Raw genomic sequence first — 21,905 nt, forward strand, 5'->3', positions numbered from 1 at the left:
ATATCGATACCATAATTATACACCTTTCGGGGATCATAAGTGTTAATTACGCTTAATTACAAATTTTTTCATCTAATTTGACACCAATCCGACGTTTTCCTGACCATTCTGTGCCAATTTTCGCTATGCCGTTACGACTTCCGGTGGATGTGACGTCACACCGTTCCAGTGGCTCTATCGACGTCCGCACTATTTCGACGCAATTTCGACATTTTTGCCTATAATTGACTGATTATTCTACAGTCATCAAACTTGGCTTCTAGGTTTATTTTTTCCTCCTCTATCTGAAGCAACCATTGGTTTTCTTGTTTTAGTTCGAGTTAAACGCGTGTGTCACGCTTTAACGGACGGACGACAGTATGAGCCATTAAAGGCTTTCACCTTAATATACGAATAAGTGCCGTCCGACAGCGGCAAGCAGCCAGTACTTTACGCATGCTTAGCACATGCATGAATTTGCAGTATGTTTGCGCTTATTTTGGTGTGTCATTGCACTACTGTACTTAGTCTTGGAGCAGCATTCACCTCATTTTGCCGGCAAATGTGCTTACCTGTGCTGCCACTCGCTGAAATGGTTTGGGATCAAGAAATAACTTCACCCGACCACTTTCGCTATTGGGAGATATTGTTGGCTATATTGTGTAGGGAGGGCGAGCACAATTGGGAAATGCATTTGGTGCAGGTAAATAACGCGATTAAATACACAATAGGCTTGTTTTATGTCGATACTGTATATCTTATGTTTTCTACGAACAGAAACTGAAATAACGAGAGCTCTGCTTATTTTCCGACAACGAGAGATAAAGTGCGAACAAAGATGCCAACGTTCAGCATAGACATGAAATAAAACCCGCGATGATGAAAGAGTCCCTTCTAATATCCATCGCTCGTGAACAGTCCCTGCATGAGTCCTCAGTACAAAAGACATTGCGTCACATCCGTGGCGATAACACTTCATGATGCCCGTCTGACAGTTCGCGGAAGTCTCTGCCGCTGCAGAAGCATTTGCTTTGGTTCCCAATGGTCAGGCTACCTAGTACCGCAGGGTCTCATTCTGTCCCGACTGCGTCCACATGCCGTGCCCACTCGCATATACGTAGAAATATGGGAAAAACTCTAGATACAAGAGGAAGAAAAATCCACAACGTATTCCGCATTCGTTCCCCGCTTTGGCAGCCAGCGAGAGCCGTCAGTATGGGAAATATCGAAGAAATTCAATATAGTTCATCCCTTCGTAAAGGAGCAAGAACGTGTAAACAAAACGTTCAGGCGTTGTCGCTAGACATTCTTGCCCCCGGCGATTTTCTAAAGCGCATAGATATGGCACCGAGCGCGACATTTAAGGCATATTTTCATTTCAGGCATATTTCTCAGCAGAGCGTTGAATGTTCGTGCAACACACTTGGTTTCGGCTAGGCAGTGAACAAGACACGTAATTATATGCGGAAAGCAACAACCAAAACATGAGCTTTGCGCAACAAATATAAACTACAACTTGAAGACTGTAGAAGCAATGATACAAAAAAGATGCGATGGGAGGCAATAAAAAACAAAAACTATTAACCGTACCAACGTAGTAGAGAAAACTTCAGTGCTTGAGCTCGTTGATGCCGACAGTATAGTTTTCAAACAAAGAATGCGTTACGAAGTTTTGTGCAGTATAATTCGCAAATATCGTGAAACCGAAGTAGGAAATGTGCTTTTAAAATTCATCCTATTGGTGACCTTTTTTAAACACGCGGTGCAAGTCATGCGAAGTATGCCGGGATACGCTTGATTTCACATCAAGATGCCACACTTGATGGAAGGGTGCATTACGCTGCCGGGCGCGCAGCTGAAGGCGTCGGAGAAGCCTTCGACGTTTCGAAAAATGTCGTCGCACTCGACGCCGCCAGACGAAGGCGATATGTTCTCGCTGCCCAGGCAGGCTGAGTAGCACGCCGCGATGAACAACAGCGCGGCGCCGCCGTAGCCCTCGAACCCTTCAAGAAGTTCGTCGTAGCTCTCCAAGGCGGCACTGTGTTGCCTGTATGCTTGCAGCGTCACCTCGAGAGCCAGAGCGCCCTCAAGCTGCCGCAGCACGGCGCTGTCGTCGCCGCGTGCACTGCTCCCGTTCGCGGCGCACTCCAGCGCCCTCTGGATGGAGGCGAAGGCTTCAGGCGAAGTGTTGTAGCTGCGAAGGAATGGTGCGTCGGGAGCGCATGTAGGGAAGGAACTGTGTGATAGCATGTCAGGCGCCGAGCAGAGACATGCTGGGCGATGAGAGTAACCCTAAGGACAGGCCCTTTGAACACGACTCGCTACTTAAACAGAGTACCCAAATGCAGGCTGTAATGAAAGGGCCACATTTTGGCCTCACAATGTGAAGGTCGTGGTCGACAGGCATATGAAACTTGTATGGTATGGTGTGGTACACACAACAGCGGAAGCTTTCAATTCACGAAACATGTTGAACACTCTTTTCTACATAGTTGTTCAAAGACATTCTTGTGGTGAACGATGAGCGCGAATACTAGACAACAACCACAAAGAAGAGAGAAACACAAAGACAGATAGCGCCTTTCCTTGCGTTTCCCGCTTCTTCGTGGTTGGACTAGAGTTTGCACTCATCGTTCACCATAAGGATACCATGCACCAACTAGCCCCAGCCGAAGTTTTATTGCTTCAAAGACGGTACCTGTCGGTGAACAGTTGGCTGAGCCCCGATGCGGCACGGTATCCGAGGCCTCCGTGATTCATCGCTGGCGTGGCGCTCTCGTCAACCCAGGGAAAGGAGAACGCGTACGGCAACAGCGCCACATCGCGGCCGGAAAGAAGTGTGAACCACTCGGCGAACTCGATTTGCGCCGAGGCTGTGCGGTCGTTAGCGTCCACGTGGTCCAGGTTGACCGCCTGCCAGTTGTCCACGAGCGAAGCGTTCATGTCAGGAAAGCTGCGCTCGGTTGGCTTCGGCTGGATGGCGATAAAGGAATGGACGCCATGCTGGTATTTGTTCAGAAGTTGTACTTGAAGGCGAAAAAAAATTGCCAACGATTACGTTACTTCCTAATGCGAAATTTGAGAGCAGCTCGTCAGCTGTTTCAGCCTTTCGATAGATCGAGCCAAAGAATTCGAGCAAGACATGTATGTACAATTACAGACCCCTAGTTATTTTTCACACAGATTCCTTCTTCAAGAAACACTCCAGTAACAGTTCTTGACTGCAATGAAGGAAGCTTTGTGCACGGAGAAATAGATGGGTATAGGCTCGACTTGCTGCACCAATGCCTGGTTCTCAAAGAAGACGTCTATGCAAGTATTTCGCGATGCTTTCATGAAGGACTTCCACCGGTTGCCTCGATCATGGCTCAGTAAGAACTGGCAGAGGATAAACTATTTATATAGGTAGGCGGTTCGCAGTGGCTATGCGTTTCGGCTCGGGGCGGTCCACATATCGTGATCCGTCAGCATTGATCCGGCGCTCTGATTGCCGCCGCACAAGGGTTTCATGCTAATTATCGCTACTGTGCATAAGCATTATCAGCTTCTGTTGTGTAGAATCCAACGTTCGTCTTTACAGCGTACTCGCGGAGATTCACTGCGCCTATCCCATTAGCCTTGAAAACGCTTAAAGGTAATAAACGCCTTTGAACTCTGTCAGGTCCAACCTTGAGCGACCGCTGGTCGGAGCGCGGGTCGAAGTACCCAAGGACGACATCAGTGCTGTTCCAGCCCTTGACGACCATGCGGTGTGCGTCCGAGTATGGCCACTGCTCCAAACGGGTAGCAAAGGTCCCGCGGATGTCAGCGACCAGATCCTGCGCGTAGTGCTTGGCCTGGCCGGATAGGACCTGGTCGTAGTAATCGCGGAAGATCTCGCTGCCGCTCAGCAGGTACGCCTTGCTGAGGCACATGGCGCCGTGGTACAGTTCGGCTCTCAGTTCCCTGCACGAAGATCAAGCCGCAATATAGTAGTGGTCTACTAAATTAAAAAAAAAACATGAAAATAGAGGCGGGCGGAAAGCCTCAAATCCAGCGGCATGATTTTTCCATTCCGATGGGCTCGGGCAGGGCGTGTACTGCGAAGGCAAGATAACCTCTGATCCTTAAGGGTAACGAAGTGGATTCCAAGAGAAGGCAAGCCTAGCAAGGGGCGGCAGAAGGTTAGGTGGGCGGATGAGATGAAGAAGTCTGCGGGGATACGGTAGAGCAGCTGGCGAAGGACAGGGGCAATTAGAAATGGGAGAGGCCTTTGTGTTGCAGTGGGCGTACTCAGGCTGATGATGATGATGGTTGTTCATTTCGGGCCGTCAACAATCTTATCTTCTCTGCACAGTCCTTACTGCGCATCTTCTAAGTTAGTTCGAGGACACCAAAGTCTTGTCTGGCAGAAAGGTTCGCATGGACGTGTCGATGTCTGGGCTGACACGCTCTGCGCCAAGTACTTCGAGTGAAAAGTTTACACATTTCATGAAGGCCCACTGGACTGCTCAGAAGAGCAAAAGAAAAGGATGATAACATTTCGTAAACTTACAAAAGATATTATTGATGATTTATGTCTGTTTCTAAATCAGTTGTGTGTGCGACAACACTTTTATGTCCCTGTGATGGTGCTCTATGGCTATGGCGCACTCTAGTTTTGATGAACGTGTCATAAGAACATAACGTGACTAAAATATCCGAAGACAACACATCTACACAGTATTTTGTCATGTCCAACTGTGTTGACAATGCTCAGGTTTGAACAGTGCAGTTATTGTTCTGTGATCGTAAAGTTATCTGACGAACAGGAAGCACCTTGAACTGAAGGCCTGCTCTAACAGTGTTCGGCAGGGTGTTAAGGAGAAGCCACAATCGTTTTTAAACAAGTTTGTTTTCAGTGTTCTTTCTTAGTAGCATAACAATCACCCACTGCCCCTCAAACTTCCGACCACAACACTGCTCCAGTCTCCGCTGTCGCCACTTCATCGCTAAAAATTTTAGGATCAGATATGTGATTGTTCTTACTTATCGCTTTTTTTTCATATATGCAATAAAAGACTATACAACGACTGAAAATGACGTAAGACTCGTCCGACATGTGCGCACTGATTTTGGAAACTAAGTATACCATTGCTCGCATTAATGTCGTTGTTAAGCACACCAGGTCATACTTATTAGTAATCTTCGTTCAGTCATTTACAACACGAAATAAACGATCACTGTTTTATTCGATCCCTTTAATTGAATTGTTGCATATGCACACCCGACTTCCAATCCGAGCGATATCGCTCTTAGATGGTGCTTAGCCGGTTTCGTTTGCTACTATTGCAGATCATTTGCTGGTTTGTGTATAGAAATCTCTAAGGGACACAAGGCCTCGTCAAGCTGAACTAATTTTGACTTTTTATCGATAGTGTCGGAACCATTTACGGATGTGAACAAACTTGATTTGACTCGAGAATTCACTCAGTCTCATTGACTCAATAATTTTTTTTTCAGAAATCAGTGATGCGTCAGACGACAAACTTGCTTTGTTTTTTCAGTATAGTGAGTTTCAGTAGTTTCAGCATAGTGCGCAGTCATTTGAAATAGGTCCCCAGACAGCGCGCGACAGTCTGACACGATTCGAAAGTGATCACATCAGGCTCAACCGATTAAGAATGACCTTCTATAATACGGTTTATTTTCGTAAAAAAGCTGCGAAGAATACGTGAGCTTAGCTAGCTGACCGTCACGCTTTAGTTTTAGTCGGAACGAACGTGGTGGTGGTAAAAAATTTATTGGATGCAGTGGGTTGTGTTTTAGGGGAGAGTGTAGGAATCACCGTTCCCTTTCCTGGGCCATTATCACCCTCATCAGCCTGACTACTCCCAATGTAAAGCAAAGGCCTCTCCCATGTCCCTCCAATCAACCCTGTCCTTTGCCAGTTGCGGCCACCGTGTCCCCGCAAAACTTCTCAATCTCATCCGCCCAGCTTATTTCCTGCCACCCCCTGCTATGCTTGCCTTCTCTTGGAATCCACTCCGTTACCCTTAAGGACCACCGGCTATCTTGCCTTTGCATTACATGCCCTGCCCAAGCCCACTTCTTCCTCTTCATTTCGACTAGGATGTCATTAACCCGCGTTTGTTCCCTCACCCACTCTACCCGTTTCCGATCTCTTAAAGTTACACATTTTCCACAGCTCGCTGCGGTCTCCTTAACTTAAGCTGGACCCTCTATGTTAGCCTCCACGCTTCTGCCCCATAGGTGAGTACCGGAATGATACAGCTGTTGTGTACTTTTCTCTTGAGGGATATTGGCAAACTGCCACTCATGATCTGAGAGAACCTGGGCGGTAGACCTTTTTCGGTACACCATTGGCGCGAGCCGCTGCTCACGCTCTTTGAACCAGATCCCTCTGGGACTCCTGGTCCAAGCAGGCGAACAGGGTCACCTCCCAGCCCTGTATCGTTGGGTGATTTATTCTCTTTACTCCCGGGTTTTTCTGGCGGACCCATACCTCCGATAAGACGCTTAAACTACCACGAAAAAGTCGACTCTTTGTCAAAAGTTTAGAGCCCAGGGGATTTGCTTCTAAGCCTTGCAGTGGGACTCCTGAAGCATTCGTGGCAGCCCTACCCATTGGAGGAGGTAGGACCAGAAATCATCTTACCTTCAGAAAATTTGGAGCGCTGGAGATGCATTACTAACCACACAGTGTGCTTCAGAAGCAAACCCCCTGGGCTCCAAACTTTTGACAAAGGCTGTACGTGTTTTACAATCGCGGGGCTTGAAAATGACCCCGTTTGAACACTTCTGAGGTGTCCTTCCTAAGTTCTACCGAACCAGGCCTTTGGTGGGCTGTAGGAACGTCTGCCCACTGAGGCGCAGATATGCTGTGATGTAGGCTAAGTCGTAAGCGGATCCGGTACAGGAGTCCCGACAGTCTCAGAATTCAGAGGAACTCCGGGGGAGAGACGCTCGGGTGGCTCTGAATGTGATAACCATCGAATCGCGCTCGACCACTCCGCGTCCCCTCACCGGGTGTAGAAGTTGAATAGTAGCTTCTGGTTAGCGAACAGCGCCGCCGTCTGCACGACGCACCAGGAGAAGAAGAGGTGCATCTGGTCCTCTCCGTAGCGACTCCACAGGTCTAGGAACTCGCGCACGAAGCCTGGCTTCTCCGACACGAAGACGACGTCGCGCCCCGTGGTTCCCACGTACGGCTCGAGCTCCTGGAGCCAGCGCTGCCGGTCCAGTCCTGGCACCTTTCCAAACATGAAGGCTGCGTCGAGGCCGCTGGAGTCATGATGTGCGTCCTCGAAGGCACGTCGCAGAGGAGCCAGGAGGCTTCTGGTGAGCTTCTTGGTGATCGCGAAGCTCACGGTGGTGTTGTCCCTCTCCCCGTCCCCGTATTCACGGTTCCCTCCAAACTCCCGCCTGCGGTGTGAAAATGATACCGTCAGACGCGCCAAAAGTGCTTCCGTTGACAACGATTTCAAGGGTAGCAGTAGCAGAGGTTTAATCAAAAAGTAATCAAAATTACAGGATTGCACTTAGGTCTGCACAAGAGCAGAAAGGCGACAGCCTTTTCTTGTCCTCTTTTTCTTTTTCTTTTATTTTTAAATTTTTGTTTTGAAATCACTATGGCAACCCGCATTGGAGCAATGTGAAAGCAAAGCGTCCACATACAACATCGATGCGATGGCTATTCTGACGTCCAGGTGCTATATCGTCGTCCATGGTTTTTGCGACGTCTAAGTGTGTTCTTGGGGTTTAATTAATTACTCCGCATCAACAAACTTTGGAATTTATGGATTTTTTTAACCGCTACCTAATGCACTCGAACGTTTTTTCATATATTTCTATAGAACGACATGAACTTTCGGACGCATTTTTCGGACACATTATGACGACCCGTACATAGTCATATGATAGTCTCGCATTAATGAGAAAGGAAGGAAAAGATTTTTGCTAGCTCCGGCATCTGCCATTGCTACGGGAAGCACCCGAGCTGGGGCAGCGGAAATAGAGGGATAGCAGGCAGACTGAAGAAATGAAAGAGGGGAAAGGACAGACAGAAAGGACTGGCAGGGGGAGGTGCTATATGGAAGTATTCTATTTACAAATAAACATACGTACAGGTCGGGCGCGTGGGATGGCCATGGTCGAAAACGAAGTAGAACACACGCCCACGACCGATTGCCTACCTGAGCTCCTCAAAGTAGAGCTTCGCTTCATGTTCAGTGCCTTCCAAGACATTGTGCTTTCGGAGGATGCGCTCAAAATCACTCAGCGGCTCAAGGACGACCGTGGTGACGTTGGGGGCGCGTTGCACCGCAACATGAAGAAGGGGACTCCAGTGCAGCCTGATGGACGCGTGAAACCATGTACGAAGAAGGTCCACCCTGCTGTGGTCATTGGGTAGGAGAGGCCACACGATGCCCGCGTCCAGCAGCGCTCTTTTGACCTGTGATTACCAGAAAGACGGGAATGATCATCCTCAGGAGTGTGTTTCGGAAAGCGCGAATGGTCTTTGGCTTGTTGTTACCGTCCACGGATGGTAAAGACATCTATCAAATTAGCAGCCTGGTGTCGCATATCAAAATTTTTGTCGCTGCAAAATCTTGAGGGCAAAAATTAAAAGCCTTGGAGCAATGTAAAATATTTCCAAGAGAATGGTTTATGGGGATGTATTATCTCGGAAGTGACTCAGGCTATGAGGGGCCCGTTAGTGAAGGCAGCTTCGTATTTCGTGTAAAGAATAGTGATTGACAAATGGAGATTGTGACCGGATCAAATGGGACAACGCAGCCGTTCCTTAGGACGCGCCTATTTTAATCGCATCGTCTCCATCTTCTCCTTGATGGGGGCATTCACTTTGTCTTCCTCGTTACTGCTGCTCCACAGAGGCAAAAAAGGGGGGGTATCTGTACTCTGCACAAAAGGGGTAAGGAGCGCACATCTAAATTAGTTTAAATGTGTCATGCCACATTCGGAACATTCCACTTGAAAAGAAAGAGCAGCCAATGGCCTTTTCTGCGGAGTTCCATGGCGCTACACCCACTCTATATGCCAGTGCACACCTGCATAAGACCGGAGGGCGGCGCCCGTCCAAAGCGAAGCCAACGCGTGCAGCCCACCTTTTGCAGCTCGTCGCTCCTGCCCTGAAGCAGGTCGTCGCAGCTGCGGTAGAAGGCGGCCGCCCTCTGCAGGGAACTCTGTCCCGTGGTCGGCACGGGCACCGAGCCCAGCAGGGAGGACAGTTCGCGAAGTACCCCCAGGAAAGACTCCTCGCGCACCGAAAGCTGACTGCGGCGCCGCCAGCCGTCGCACACGAAACGGGTGAAGCCCTCGCACGGGTTCAGCGACGTGTTCAGCGTAGCGCGCAGGCGGCGTGCGTACTCCCGGCACGGCTCGGTACGGCACACGCGAAGGGTGCCGTGCCGCGTCCCGACCTCGGGGCGGAAGAACCCCAACAGGAAGAGGGACACGACGAGAGCAGCTACCAGGAGCACCAGGCACAAGATGCTAGCTGCCGGGGGTTGGCTCTTGAAGAAGGCCTGCGGTGACATCGTTGGCGCTGTGCGAGGGGCTTCCGAGACCGCACGGAGAGTTGACGCTCTGCCTGTACTGGTACTCAGAGATTAGAGCTCACGTTGGGGAGGCTCCTCTCCAGGAGCTTTTCTGCACCCTTAGCTTCCTAACTGCCCTCATAGCTTTGCGATAATGCACTGGAAATCGTGCAGACCTTTCTATGCATGCTCTAGACTAGCCCTATTTTAATGTCATAAGTAGGCCCCTCTAATAAAATGACCACCTTAAGTTTCAAGCCCGAGGCTCTGGAGTCGGAACCACCGCACGGGTTCCAGCATGAAAGAGAATACGACGTTGGAGCATTTAAGCCTACTGTGCAAACCCTGCGCGCACTCAGCGCGACACGAACGTTATAGCCCCTTACTGGGCTTCTCAGTAGAAAGAAAGTCAAACTTCTATATTGCTCCACCATGGTTGGAAAAAATTTATTACGGCTCAATCATGTCACTATATGCGCGAATATCGTGAATACAGGTGCCACTGTGTTGCTTGTAAGCTGTGACCAAGACCTTCTCAAAGCGGCTGCCATAATTATACAAATAAACAAATGAAATCAGTATGCCATGCGAAAGTAAACTAGCCACCTCTACAAGCACTAAGATGAAATTTGAGCGAAGTTGCAAATCACGCAACGTTAACGGTGCAACGAACAATACGTTGGGCAGTCATCGGTAATCATTTCCCAAGCAACACAGGTGATAGGCCCAATAGTGGAATTTGATGCGTTCGTTTTGGTCCTTTGTAGGACTAGCGTTTGCCAATACGTTGCCAGTATTGGGCCGTTATCTGCGCTGCTCGGGTTGAGAGCCGGATCACCAGACCTTGACGCCTTTGTTGGCGGAGAAGCCCTGCGTTGTGGTCGACGCGAACTGCGGCTGGCTCATCACGTGTCGCGATGCCTCCACGCACGCGGGATGGATGCTCTGGCGGTGACCAGCCTGGTAAAGAGGCGAGTCTGGTCTGGTCCACATTGGGGACGCCTGCGTGGGTGTCTTGTGGCTCTCGGTGCTAACGGAACGGGACGGCACGACCTTTCGTGGGCTCTTCTTCCAAGCGGGCCCGAAAATGTGCGACTGGTGTTGCCGGCGACAATCTCTCCACTCGGGTGAGGCGACAGACATGGGCGGTGACGGTCGTCGAGGCGAGTGTGTCCCGTAACTCAGCTCGGACGACGCCCTGCTCGGTTCGAGGGTCTCACGGCGCCGTATTGAGGTGGAAGACAACGACCTCCCGGATAAGGACGTTTTCACGTGAGAAGCTTTGTCATCTTCTGACACTGCAGGCTCGTCATAAATGCCCACGCCTGACCGGGACGAATGCTGCGAGCCTGACAGACTGCCGTAAGGCCGACCAGTCCTCTTGTTCTCATCGCGTTCGCGAGTAGTGTCTTCAATGGAGCAACGGTGAGACCTCTCTGGGGAGGATGAGGTTGGAGACGAGTGGAACCGTTGCGCATCCGTACTGAGCGCGTCCCTTCCAGAGCTGGTGGCCAGACGTTCGGGAGGTTCGGGTGGCTGTTGCAGTTCTTGCAGCTGCTGGTCGCGCTCTGGGATGGATAGCGTCCGATTTCCACCGCCTGCAATTGAGGTGAAACTCGAAGACGCTGAAACAGATCGGGGCGAAGCTCGACTCTGAGGCTGGAGTCCACCTCCGGAGTTTATTGGTCTTTTCGATGCACCCGAAGCCTCAACAGCAGTCGTGTCTGGCGGCGTTCCCGAAGCGGGGCGGCTGTGTTTCGACATTCGCGTTCCGCTTGGCTCTAATTCCATCCCTGCAAGGTACCTGCTCTCTCCCGCAAACCGTGGCACCGATATTCTGAAAACCTGCGAAAAAAGTTTAAAACACAAGAAAAAAAAACACTTTAAGAAAGCCAGTCATTGCAAACACCTTCACCGCTTTCCAGCAAGGTACGTATAGATTATAGTTCTCAAAGCTTTTTTTTTACGCAAGATCAAGAATAATTTGAGCTGTTCCTTTAGTCCTAAACATAAAACAAGTGAGACATTGGGACATTAAAAAAGCAGAGAAAAGCCCGAACCGTTAATAAGAGGAACACTTGGAACACAAAGATAAAGGCCCACTTCTGAAGGAATATATGCCAACTGAACTTTGTTTCGGGAGTTTCTTCCTGATTACAAAACAGGACTATCGATATGCTCTTCGTGGACGAACAGAAAAAAAAAGCGCAGGTGTCTGTGGTTCATTCAGCTCTATATTTTACGCCCATGAACAAACATTTTTGAGCTCTATTAACACATCTTTCTTACAGTGGGCACTCAATCTCGTTTTGCTAATCCCCTCCTAAGGTACCGTCCTAAGCAGCACACGTAATCGGCCGCAATATTGGTTAAGTATTACCAAAGACCGGGCCTACATAGGAACGATGTGCAGCCATCCATTGCAATAATGGGCCGATTACCTCTACCTGGGTGAAGGTTTCTTGTTTCTAACTTTGCTATCCTATGTAGCACTACTTTGCAATCATGAAAGAATTCGGTCAAGTAGCCCCAGAAGCACTCCTCATTGGCCCAATATTGGAAATGTGTCGGCAAAGGCCGGTACTACAAAGGCCCAGAGTGAAGCCAGCCATTTCCAATATTGAGCCAATTACTTGATCTGCTTGGGAGGTGTGTTGGAACAAAGACCAACCTTCAATTCAGGCGTGCGTTGCCCCGAAGGCGGCGTCGCGGTGTGGTATGATTCGAGTCGCTTTGATGACGGCATGCCCCGGACTTCCCCTTCGTCCACTCTGCGTCCATCAGTTCCAGGTGGAAGTGGCGACTGCCCAGGGCGCGTAGTTCCCAGAACTGTCGGGCGAGCATTATTTTCGAGAATGCTGACGATGTTGTCGGGGTCCTTTGCGGATCGTCTTGGAACTGCCCGCTCAGAAGAGTCGGGTTGTTGCTCGGTCGTTGACGGGGCAGGATTGGTCGCTGTCTTCGGGAGGTCGAGTTCGGTGTGGGGTTGAACTCGCTTCCGTTCATCTCCTGATGAACCTGCGTTTGCATGGCATCCACAATACTTGATATATGTCTTAGCATTGCTTGTGTTCGGGCAGGTTCATTCGCGAATGGCAGCATTTGCGCGGGCTGCGAAGTTACGACATACACAGGTTAAGAAGCGACTGGAAAAACACATATCAGATGTTTAGGTGCACACTAATAAGGGAGTAATTACTCATTGGCATCCACCCGAGCGCAGCCATACGGCTGCAATGAAAAGCTATACAGCTTTTTCAGAAACTTCGTAGTTGAAGAAAAATTCGTCCTGGTCCGGAGTTCGAACCCAGGACCAGGACGAATTTTTCTTTAACTACGAAGTTTCTGAGAAAGATGTATAGCTTTCCTTTGTAGCCGTATGGCTGCGCTCGTGTGGATGCCAATGAGTAATTACTCCCTTATTACAAATCTACTCCACCTTGGGGGATTCCCCTAAACATTTGACCAATTACGTGCACACTACCAAGAGGAGAATCATTCTTCAGTTGAAAGAAAGAAGGTATAAGAGCACATACATTAGCAGTGGTAGATTCGGAAGGTAGATATTGGCGGACGATTTGGCGTGGTTGGCCAAAAGCGAATTCGCTTGCACTTCGGTTTTCACTTTGGCTTTAGTTCGAGGCTTTGTTTTTAAGACCAAAAAGACTTCAGACAAAGATCGGTGAAATCGGACTTAAGCGATAGCGTCAATGGGCTGATGCCCGTATATGAGGAATTAGTAATCCTCTACTTCACATTCATAGACCGCTGACAGTCTCTCCAATTAACCCTGTTCTTGCCTGTTGCGGCCTCCGTATCCCCGCAAACTTCTTAATCTCGTCCGCCCATCTAACTTTTTGCAGCCCCCTGCTACGTTTACCTTCTGTTGGAATCCACTATGTTACCATTAAGGACCAGCGGTTGTCTTGCCTTCGCATTACTTGCTCTGCGCAAGCCCATTTCTTCCTCTTGATTTCAAGTAGAATGTCATTAACCCGCATTTGCTCCCTCACCCACTCCGCCCGCTTCCGATTTCAACGTTACACCTATCATTTTTCTTTCCATAGCTCGCTGCGTTGTCCTTTCTGCCCCGTAGGTGAGTGCCGGTAAGATACAGCTGTTGTATCTGCATTCTAGGCTTTATAGGCCACGGGACCTGTGATAGAAGTTTAGGATAAGATAAACGTTTGCAGCTCCATGTCCATGTTAGATCTGCGCGCAAATCTCTTGAAAGGCGTTTACGTCACCCGGGAGAGCTATGTTTCTTATGCTGTTCGTCCACTTCTTCCTCGTTACCGGAGAGCCAGACTTATGGGCTCCAAGCCTGAAGGAAGCTATAGCAGTCTCAAATCGAGCCGTACTTACCGTGACCGCCCGTCGGCGAATCCTGTTGAAGGCTGTCCTCGCTACTCTCCCCATCCGAGGTTGTCTGCCCTTCGGTGTCTTCGACGCCCTGGACGGGGCCTTTGTCAGCAGTGGGTCCTGGACCTTCTCGCACGGTGGCGTTCACTGCATTGCCGCCAGGATTCAGATCAGCCGCATCCACCGGTGCTTTCCTGCAGTTCTGATGGTTTTCGACCTCCCCAGCAGGACACGCCGTCACAGCGGGGCTGACGGAGGGGTTCTCCGCGAGGGAGGCCTCGGAGGTGTCGCTGGGAGAGCCGCGTTCCTTCTTCGAGGCCATCGGACGTCCGGTACGTTCGGTGTCGTTCTTCTTCTGCGCAAGCGCGAGGCGCGTGCGCATGGCTAACAGAACAACGCGCTTCACGTGGGCTTCTTCTTCCTGCTTGAATTCTTAGTAGCCGCGTGCCTCAGCATGTCAAGGATGTGGACAACGAAAGCTAATGCTAAAGGTCCGCAACACACGCAATTTCCAGGCAGGGCACATACTACGTGGTCCACACGTTTTCGTTGCTTATGGTAACAATTTTAAATGGGATAACAGCTGCCACCGGTGATGCTCGAGTCACTGGAACCATCATCAACTGCCTGCAATGGTTTGTAATAAGGTTACCAGATGCGTGATTGGCTGCCATTAGCATAGGGCGATAGAGGCGGACACACTGCGCATGGGGTAGAGCGAGTTGTAGCTGTCAGTGTTACTCGTTCTCATCTGGAGAAGGAAATAGGCTTGGGATATTTTCACTGAATCTTCAACACACTATTTACTCAAAAAAGAAAGCTGCCCTGTTGCAGAGCTTACTGGGCTGGGGTTGAGATTGCAAGACACAGGTTCAATTCCAAACACGGAGGCAGTGTTTTGATGAAGGCGAAACAAAGAAGACATTCATGTGCTGTGCAACCTTAGCACACGTGAAAGAACGCCAAATCCCATGTGCCACTTTGATACGTTAAAGTGCACAAATTTTTTGATGCGGAGGCATTAAGTGGCTCATCAATACTAAAAACTGGCGTCGTCTATAACGTGGCGGCATTACAAAACTCACTAATGGTTGAAACGGTGCGACGTCATCAAAAGCGGGAAGACATGAAATGTCCTGTAATAGTCAGCACCAGCTACAAAGGAATAGAAATAATTAGGAGTGAATTGGCATAAAATTGCAATAGAAATTAAATGAAATTTGAATAGAAGTTTCCGTGTTACTCGCACGTATGTTCTTCAGTTGCCCGCGTTAATTTTGTTTCAAACAGCTGCTCAGTTTCGGTCCAGCCATCTTATTCACGCACCGAAAGATAAGAAAGAAACCAGAGCCATGAGGACTACGTGGGAAGCAACATAATCTATTCCGTTCGTGTCTCCGACTACACGATCAGGAGGTCGGTCTTGACTGTTTTATGGTGCAAACATTTTGTGTCATTGCTAACGTGATGAAAATGATGATCGAACCAAGATGCCTTTTTATGGTATCTGTTGGTGATGCCTGTGCGGATACTGCAGTTCTTCCACCCTCAGAGGAAGCTCAATTCTGGTCTGGCGGACCGCTATACTGGAGGACGCAGTTGTCGTCAACTCTGCGACATGCTTGGTGGTGGCTGTAGTGAACCCAGGGCACAGTTTGCAGTTGCAGAGGTCAGGGTTAGCTCCGAGATCTCCTCCAGCAGGGCCCAATCTGTCCGTTAACGATATAGCGTTAAATGGACCGTTCAGCGAGAACACCGGCGTCGTCGGTGGGTGAAGAAAAAATGGCTGAGGCTTAGATTAGGTTAAGCCTAGTCAGATGCGAAGCATATTGTCGCTGAGTTGCATATCGAGCACGCCGCTTGGCTAGACGTTCTTCACGCTCTTCATCAGTCTCTGTAGCACGCCGCAACTTTTGCTTCTCATTCCAACGAGCAGCCCTGTCTCCAGGAGGCATCTCTATCCCGTGTACGCCTAGCAGAGGCAGGCGCACCCCCTTGTATACCGCCGCTCCAGCATCACGTGTTCACTACAGCGCACCTAGCGGCAGAAGCAGGAAACACATTGGTCGCGACGCCTCGCGCGACGGCGCGAGTTGGGCCCCCGTTTTTCATCTGCTGTGACGTCACGCATCACGTGGTATGACATGGAGGTCACGAAAGGTCAATGGTAACGACACCGCCGCGCTCGAGGAGCTGGGTTGGGCTATTTTAGTATGCTTCGCATAAAAATAAATGGCCCACCTGTCACCTAGGCCTCGTGACCTTGTGCAGACATCACATCCTGCTCACCGTGGGAGGTGACAGCCAAAGGGATGATTGGTCCCGGAAGGTTGCTCGGGAAGAGCAACCTGTCTCACAAGCCTCACTGGTGGCCGTATTTTGAAACAACCAAATCGATGGGAGTGGAGCATCGCTTTATCGCTGCACCATTTGGCCAAGTGGTTCGAACACTCCAAGCTATCTATGAACGTAAAGCAGAAATGACCAATTGTGCATATATGAACAGTCTGCATCACACTTGCGTAGAGCTCTCAAGTAGTGTGCAGCATGAAATATCACGTGCAATTAGAAAGCAGCCCATTGTCTCCAGGAAAGTGCTCATGCACATCTTGCTTGCAGGTCTATGTGCCTCTACTTCCGCACAACTATACGCTGTAAAAGATGGAAACGACGATGAGGTGTGGACTTTTGCGCAGTGACCTGCACCTCTCCAGCGCTCTACTTAACGTTGACGCAGACTGTACATGTGGGCAGAACCTAGGCGAGAGAGGAAGAGTACTTGCGCGAGAGGGAGCTCAAATCTACCGCACTGTACTCTTGAGGGTAGATTGAAGCGTTATTAGGCGGCGAAAGAAAAAACATTGTCCGCATCTGCGAAGTGGTACACAAAGAAGAGTATAGGCGCTGAAGGGACGTCTTAAAGATATCTTGTAATGTCCTTAAGGTGGTGCTTAAGTGTCCCGTTAAGGTTTTGTATCATCGCGCGAATGAGGCGGATGGGACGACAGACTTACTCTTCCTTCTACGGGGTCCACGATGACGCTGAATTACCCCTTCAATACGACATGGCTTTGAGGTTAATTGGCGCACCAACACTGTCTCCCTCTTTACTACTTCCCCACACTTGCCCTTCATGTGTTCGCGCCAACGTCACCTGGAGCGCACCGCAGTCATCGTTGTGTAATGCGCGGATACCACATACTCGTTGCCGGTGGTAGTGGCGGTACGTCTCTGAACTTAAAAGGAGAGGGAGACTTCATTGCGGCCTGCGCCCCTGGGCTGGCAGAAGATCGCCGTCAGTCGGGCGGCATACGTCACGGACTGACACCACATGAACATTTAGACCGTGAATGGGGTAGTGCGGAGACCAAATGGGGCCTGCGTGGCTTGAATTATCTTGCAGAATAAAGCTTTTATCACCGCTACCAATACCGGTGGCTAGTTATGCCTGAAAAAAAATGCACACAGGCAACTTTCATGAAGGAGACATGTACGGTCATGCTTACTAACGAAAATATGGCCATCAATACAAACAACAGGAAGAATATTGTGCTACGTTCCTTAAAACTGTTGTTTTATTAAAGCCATTTCAATAACGCGACGAAAGAGAAAAAGAATCCTAGTCCACGGGGACCTCGTGCGGAGCATAAGAAGAAGAGGAAGAAGAACGGCAGCAGAGGGTACACGACCTGCAGATTACACCCCGAAAAACCTTGAATTCTGCGTCTCAATCATGTGGAAATCCGGTCGCCACCGAGACCAGCTGGGCAGTCTGCAGCCCGGCCAGCAGCAACACATGCCCGGACCGGACCAGTCGACCTCGACTGTGACTGACGTCGCCCGGAGGCACCGCCGGCGTTCAGGCGACCGCATCAGACGGCCTTCGGACGAGGCGCGCCGTGAGATGCTGGAGCACTTCCGCGAGCACCTCAAGGTTGCCCTGGTGACCACAGCCTGCTTCGTGAGTGCCGAATTTGCAGTGCTTGCTTCTTTCCTGCTGCGATAGCGCCATGAGTAGCTTCCTCCGCTACCAATGGCACCCTAGATATTTGAAGCGAAAAGTTTTGCTTTCTCTCGTTTACCGCTTTACAGTTTACAAGCGGGCCGGAGATAGAGCGGGCCGGATATATAGCGGGCGGTACACATCTCCTGCAGTCCAGGCTGAACGGTATTATAGAAAGGTTTAGCATACCGGAGACGTGTGCCGGTTTTACGTAAGGGAGCAGCGCATGCGCAGTGGAGGGACGGAGCTGGGTATGATGACTGCGTGTGCGCAAAAGGCGTAAGTAAACTTGCATACGTTTCCTCTAGTACGTTTCCTGCATGCCAGATTCCTCTATTAAGTCGATAGCGTTAAAGGCCCCGTTCACTAGAAAATCCGGAAAAATTGGCAGGGGTTTAGCTCGGCTATGGCAGCGCAACGACGAGGCAAGTGGTGTGACGTCATACCAAACGGCGGCGGCGGCGAGGCGCGTGGTGTGACGTCATGCCAGATGGCGCGGCGAGCGCGCGGCGTTCGCCAGTTTCGGCGGTTGCTAGTATAGTGAACTATAATAGTACACTATAGTTGCTAGGGAACGGCTCAAGGTCGGTCTCTGTGCCTCCTCGGAGCACCGCCACAGCGAAATCGCAAGTTCGTGGCTAGTGTAGCTTTCGCTACAAAATCACGTGCACGGCTCTGGCAGGTGGTCCCCAGAGAGCAACCTAGGAGGCAGATGAGCCACCTTGGTCACGTGATCTTGGGGCGTCATCAGAACCTGCCCACCGTATAATGAGTAAACTGCCCACCGTGGCAGGTGCCAATTAATGATGGGTCTGCCGAAAAGAGCAACCCGTGTAGCGCAAGCCCGACCGGTCGCAGCAGCTGCCATCGCAGGGCAGTGGCGCGTTGCTTAACCGCTGCACCACTGCGCCAGGAGGGTCATGAGGACTCCCAGAGCGACATGCCAGAGCGAGAAAAATAACTGAGCGCAAATAAAAGAACTACATATTTGCATCAAATAATTGTCGGGTACTTCAAATTAATATACCTTAATATACGCCACCACATTGCACTGCGAGAGTCTTAAAGGCAGTGACGCTGACACGGCTGTAAGATTACACTAAGGACTAGTTGGCTTTTATCATCATCATAATCATCGTCATCAGCCTGACATTGCACGCTGTAGGGCAAAGGCCTCTCCCATGTCTCTCCAATTAACGCCATCCTTTGCGAGCTGCGGCCACCGTATACCCCCCCGAACTTCTTGATCTCATCCGTTCACCTAACATTCTGCCGCCCCCTGCTACGTTTTCCTTCTCTTGGAATCCACTTCATTACCCTTAAGGACCATATTGGCTATCTTGCCTTCGCATTACATGTCCTGCCCAAGCCCATTTCTTCCTCTTGACTTCTACTACGATGTCATTAACCCGCGTTTGTTCCCTCACCAACTCGTTTGGCGTTTGTATAGTTCTCCTAATGGCGGAAAGCTCTGAGACTGCTGCCATAGAAACGAGTAGCTAAGCCATCGCAACAACGGTAACACTATTTAGTTATGTAGGGCGTAACATGCAGGTTATACCTTGTTAGTCAGACATTTAGGGAAATCCCCAAAGGCAGAGTAGATTTCCAATAAGAGAGCAGTTACTCTTTGGCATCTATCCAAGTGCAGACATACGGATAAAAAGCAAAGCAATGCAGCATTGTAAGAAACTTCTTAGTTAAAGAAAAATTCGTCCTGCTTCGGCTTTTCTTTGTAGCCGTATGGCGCTGCTTGGGTGTATGCCAATGAGTAATTACTCCCGTATACCTTGTCAAGTGTCGAGAATGTTTTTGCCGGCTTGTCAGTGCCATTTCTCTGCGTCTTTGCACTGGTTGTGGACGACGCACGCAAAATCCACTGACTCTCCTTGCAGGGGTGGAACTGCGCCTCAGTGCTTGCAAGGTCGTCGGACTCGTGGCTTTCGAGGCTCCTAGGCTTTCCAGCACCGTCACGTAAGTGAGAGAACCCAGTGCAGACAGATGCGTGTCGCCAATGTCCAAGAACAACAACAACAAAAAGGCTGCATAGACTGCGAGATTTTTGCTGTTGGCGCATATAGTCCGCAGTTGCATCCTTTTAGTGCCACGAACTATGAACAGAACAGATTTCAGTTTAGTTCGGAGTTTATGGGTGTTTAACGTCACAAAGCGACTCATGCTATGAGGGACGCCGTGGTGAAAGGCTCCGGAAATTTCCACCATCTGGGGTTCTTTGAACGTGCACTGACACCGCACAGTACACGGGCCGATAGAATTTCGCCTCCATCGAAATTCGACTGCCGCCGCCAGAATCGAACCCGCGTCTTTCAGGTCAGCAGCCGAACACCATAACCACTGAACAACCGCAGCGGCAGAACCGATTTGAAGCGCTACATCACCTTGTGGGTTCTCACTACCGGGTGAAGTTTGACATCAATGGATGAATGTAGTTTCGTTGAATGGTTTTTCACCGCATCAATGCGTGACTGCCAATACATGCCCACCGGCGGAGATATAGCGAAGCAATTTGTGTTCTTATTCCCAGAGAATTGTCCTACAGTGGGTTGCCTTACATACGTCACATAAGGTGTTTTTGTGACTTAATTTGTTTCTGCTCAAAGAGAGGAGTCATTCATTAAGGCGTGAATCTGGGCCTGTTGGTTATTATATGAAAACAGCCATTGCAAGAAACGACATGACAGAAACAGAAGGATACACCACGAGCTGTAGCTCTTTCTGGCGTCCCGCTTCTTGTGCTAGATGTTTTCAGAGAAGCCATTTTTGATGTGTGCTCTGTCATCTAATTGTGCACAAGACATTATTAACCTAAATTGCCATAGATTTTGTTTTCCTCTGGTAAATACTTTGTAATTACATTCCTTTTCTCATACAGCTTCGGTTTCGATTTCAACAGCGTATTGGTGGCTATGAAGTACATTTTAATTTCAGTTCACTGGAGTCATAACAATGAAATATATTTTTAGCTTGGTAATTTGTTATTTCGGATCTTGCCGCGGGCTCACTTAAGATTAGGAGTGAAATAAAACGCAGCAATTTTATGGCGGTTTTTATCCCTCACAGGAATAGAATTCCAAAGTTTTCGTATAGCCACCCATCGGCTGCTGAAGCACAAACCGAAACAGCATGAGAAAAAAATTCAATTAATAGTTATTTACCCCACAGTGCAAATTCCACGTAGGGATCCTTGTATATCGAAGCCTTGTGCAGCCTTCTTGCTCAAGTTACTCTGCAGAGGGCCGGCCATATCCAAAAATTCTCAAGGCCGTATGGAGTTTCAACAGCACAGTGTAAAAGGATTCGGGCGTGTCCTGTCGTCACAGAGGTCGTAAGTCACACAAATCAAGAAGGTTCATGGCAGTGTATCGGACCAGTTAGGTGTGCAGACTGGGAGGAATCGGACCAGTCCGGCGTGCACACCAGAATTTAGCAGAAGTTATATTGAGACGCTAGGAGTAAATAAAAAAAGATTTCGTCTATGCCACGCAATTATTGTCTAACAAGATGCAGTCAATTTGAGGAATTAGAGTGTCCTAGAACGGACAATTAAATAATTAATTACACACACTAAAATGCCAAATAAACAAAGGTGGAGCAGCTATTACTGTCAAGCACAGCCAAGGACATGGGCCAAGCGTTAGTTTCCCACCCTGTGCCTCTAGTTACGCACCTATAGGCACCCCCCTCCCCCCTTCATTTTCACTTCCGAAAAGTATGTGACTCTTCTCAAAAGAACTTTCTCTTCTTTGTTTTTTTAGATCACTGGGCCATGAGGGTAATCCTGGACATAGCCCACTCCACGAATGCACTGAGTGACGTCATTCTAATATTTAGCCTTTACTACGTAAGTACTTCGCATTCCCACTGCAACTACACCGAGTTCGTCTTCCGTTTTCCCGTGAACATCAGACACCCCTTGATCAGAACCGCTGTGTTTGATGCATAGCCTGCAATGTACCGGTAGTAGCTGTGCCCGAAGCTTAACTGGGATTATTTAATTCTGG

The 21,905-nt window shown here is 49.4% G+C and overlaps 2 protein-coding genes across 2 annotated transcripts in view; one reads left to right on the plus strand and one right to left on the minus strand.

Annotated features, from left to right (window-relative positions):
- Nucleotides 1–1,779: 1,779 nt before the first annotated feature.
- Nucleotides 1,780–14,262, minus strand: LOC149366465 (uncharacterized). Its single transcript, XM_089570928.1, has 9 exons — nt 13,884–14,262; nt 12,190–12,536; nt 10,362–11,363; nt 9,087–9,506; nt 8,154–8,413; nt 6,985–7,383; nt 3,648–3,924; nt 2,678–2,952; nt 1,780–2,173 (listed from the first exon to the last, which is right to left on the minus strand). Exons 1-9 carry the CDS (start codon nt 14,260–14,262, stop codon nt 1,780–1,782), a joined length of 3,753 nt encoding a protein of 1,250 aa, XP_089427054.1.
- A 3,351-nt stretch (nt 14,263–17,613) lies between these two features.
- LOC149366466 (uncharacterized) overlaps nt 17,614–21,905 on the plus strand; it is an 11,904-nt gene continuing 7,612 nt past the window's right edge. The window contains exons 1-3 of the mRNA XM_089559692.1: nt 17,614–17,841; nt 19,779–19,857; nt 21,660–21,745. Of these exons, the coding sequence (XP_089415818.1) occupies nt 17,614–17,841; nt 19,779–19,857; nt 21,660–21,745 (393 nt within the window). The remainder of the gene's footprint in view (nt 17,842–19,778; nt 19,858–21,659; nt 21,746–21,905) is intronic.

The sequence above is a fragment of the Amblyomma mixtum genome, chromosome 1, assembly GCF_055824585.1.
Source record: "Amblyomma mixtum isolate Tamu chromosome 1, ASM5582458v1, whole genome shotgun sequence".
Lineage (NCBI taxonomy): Eukaryota > Metazoa > Arthropoda > Arachnida > Ixodida > Ixodidae > Amblyomma > Amblyomma mixtum.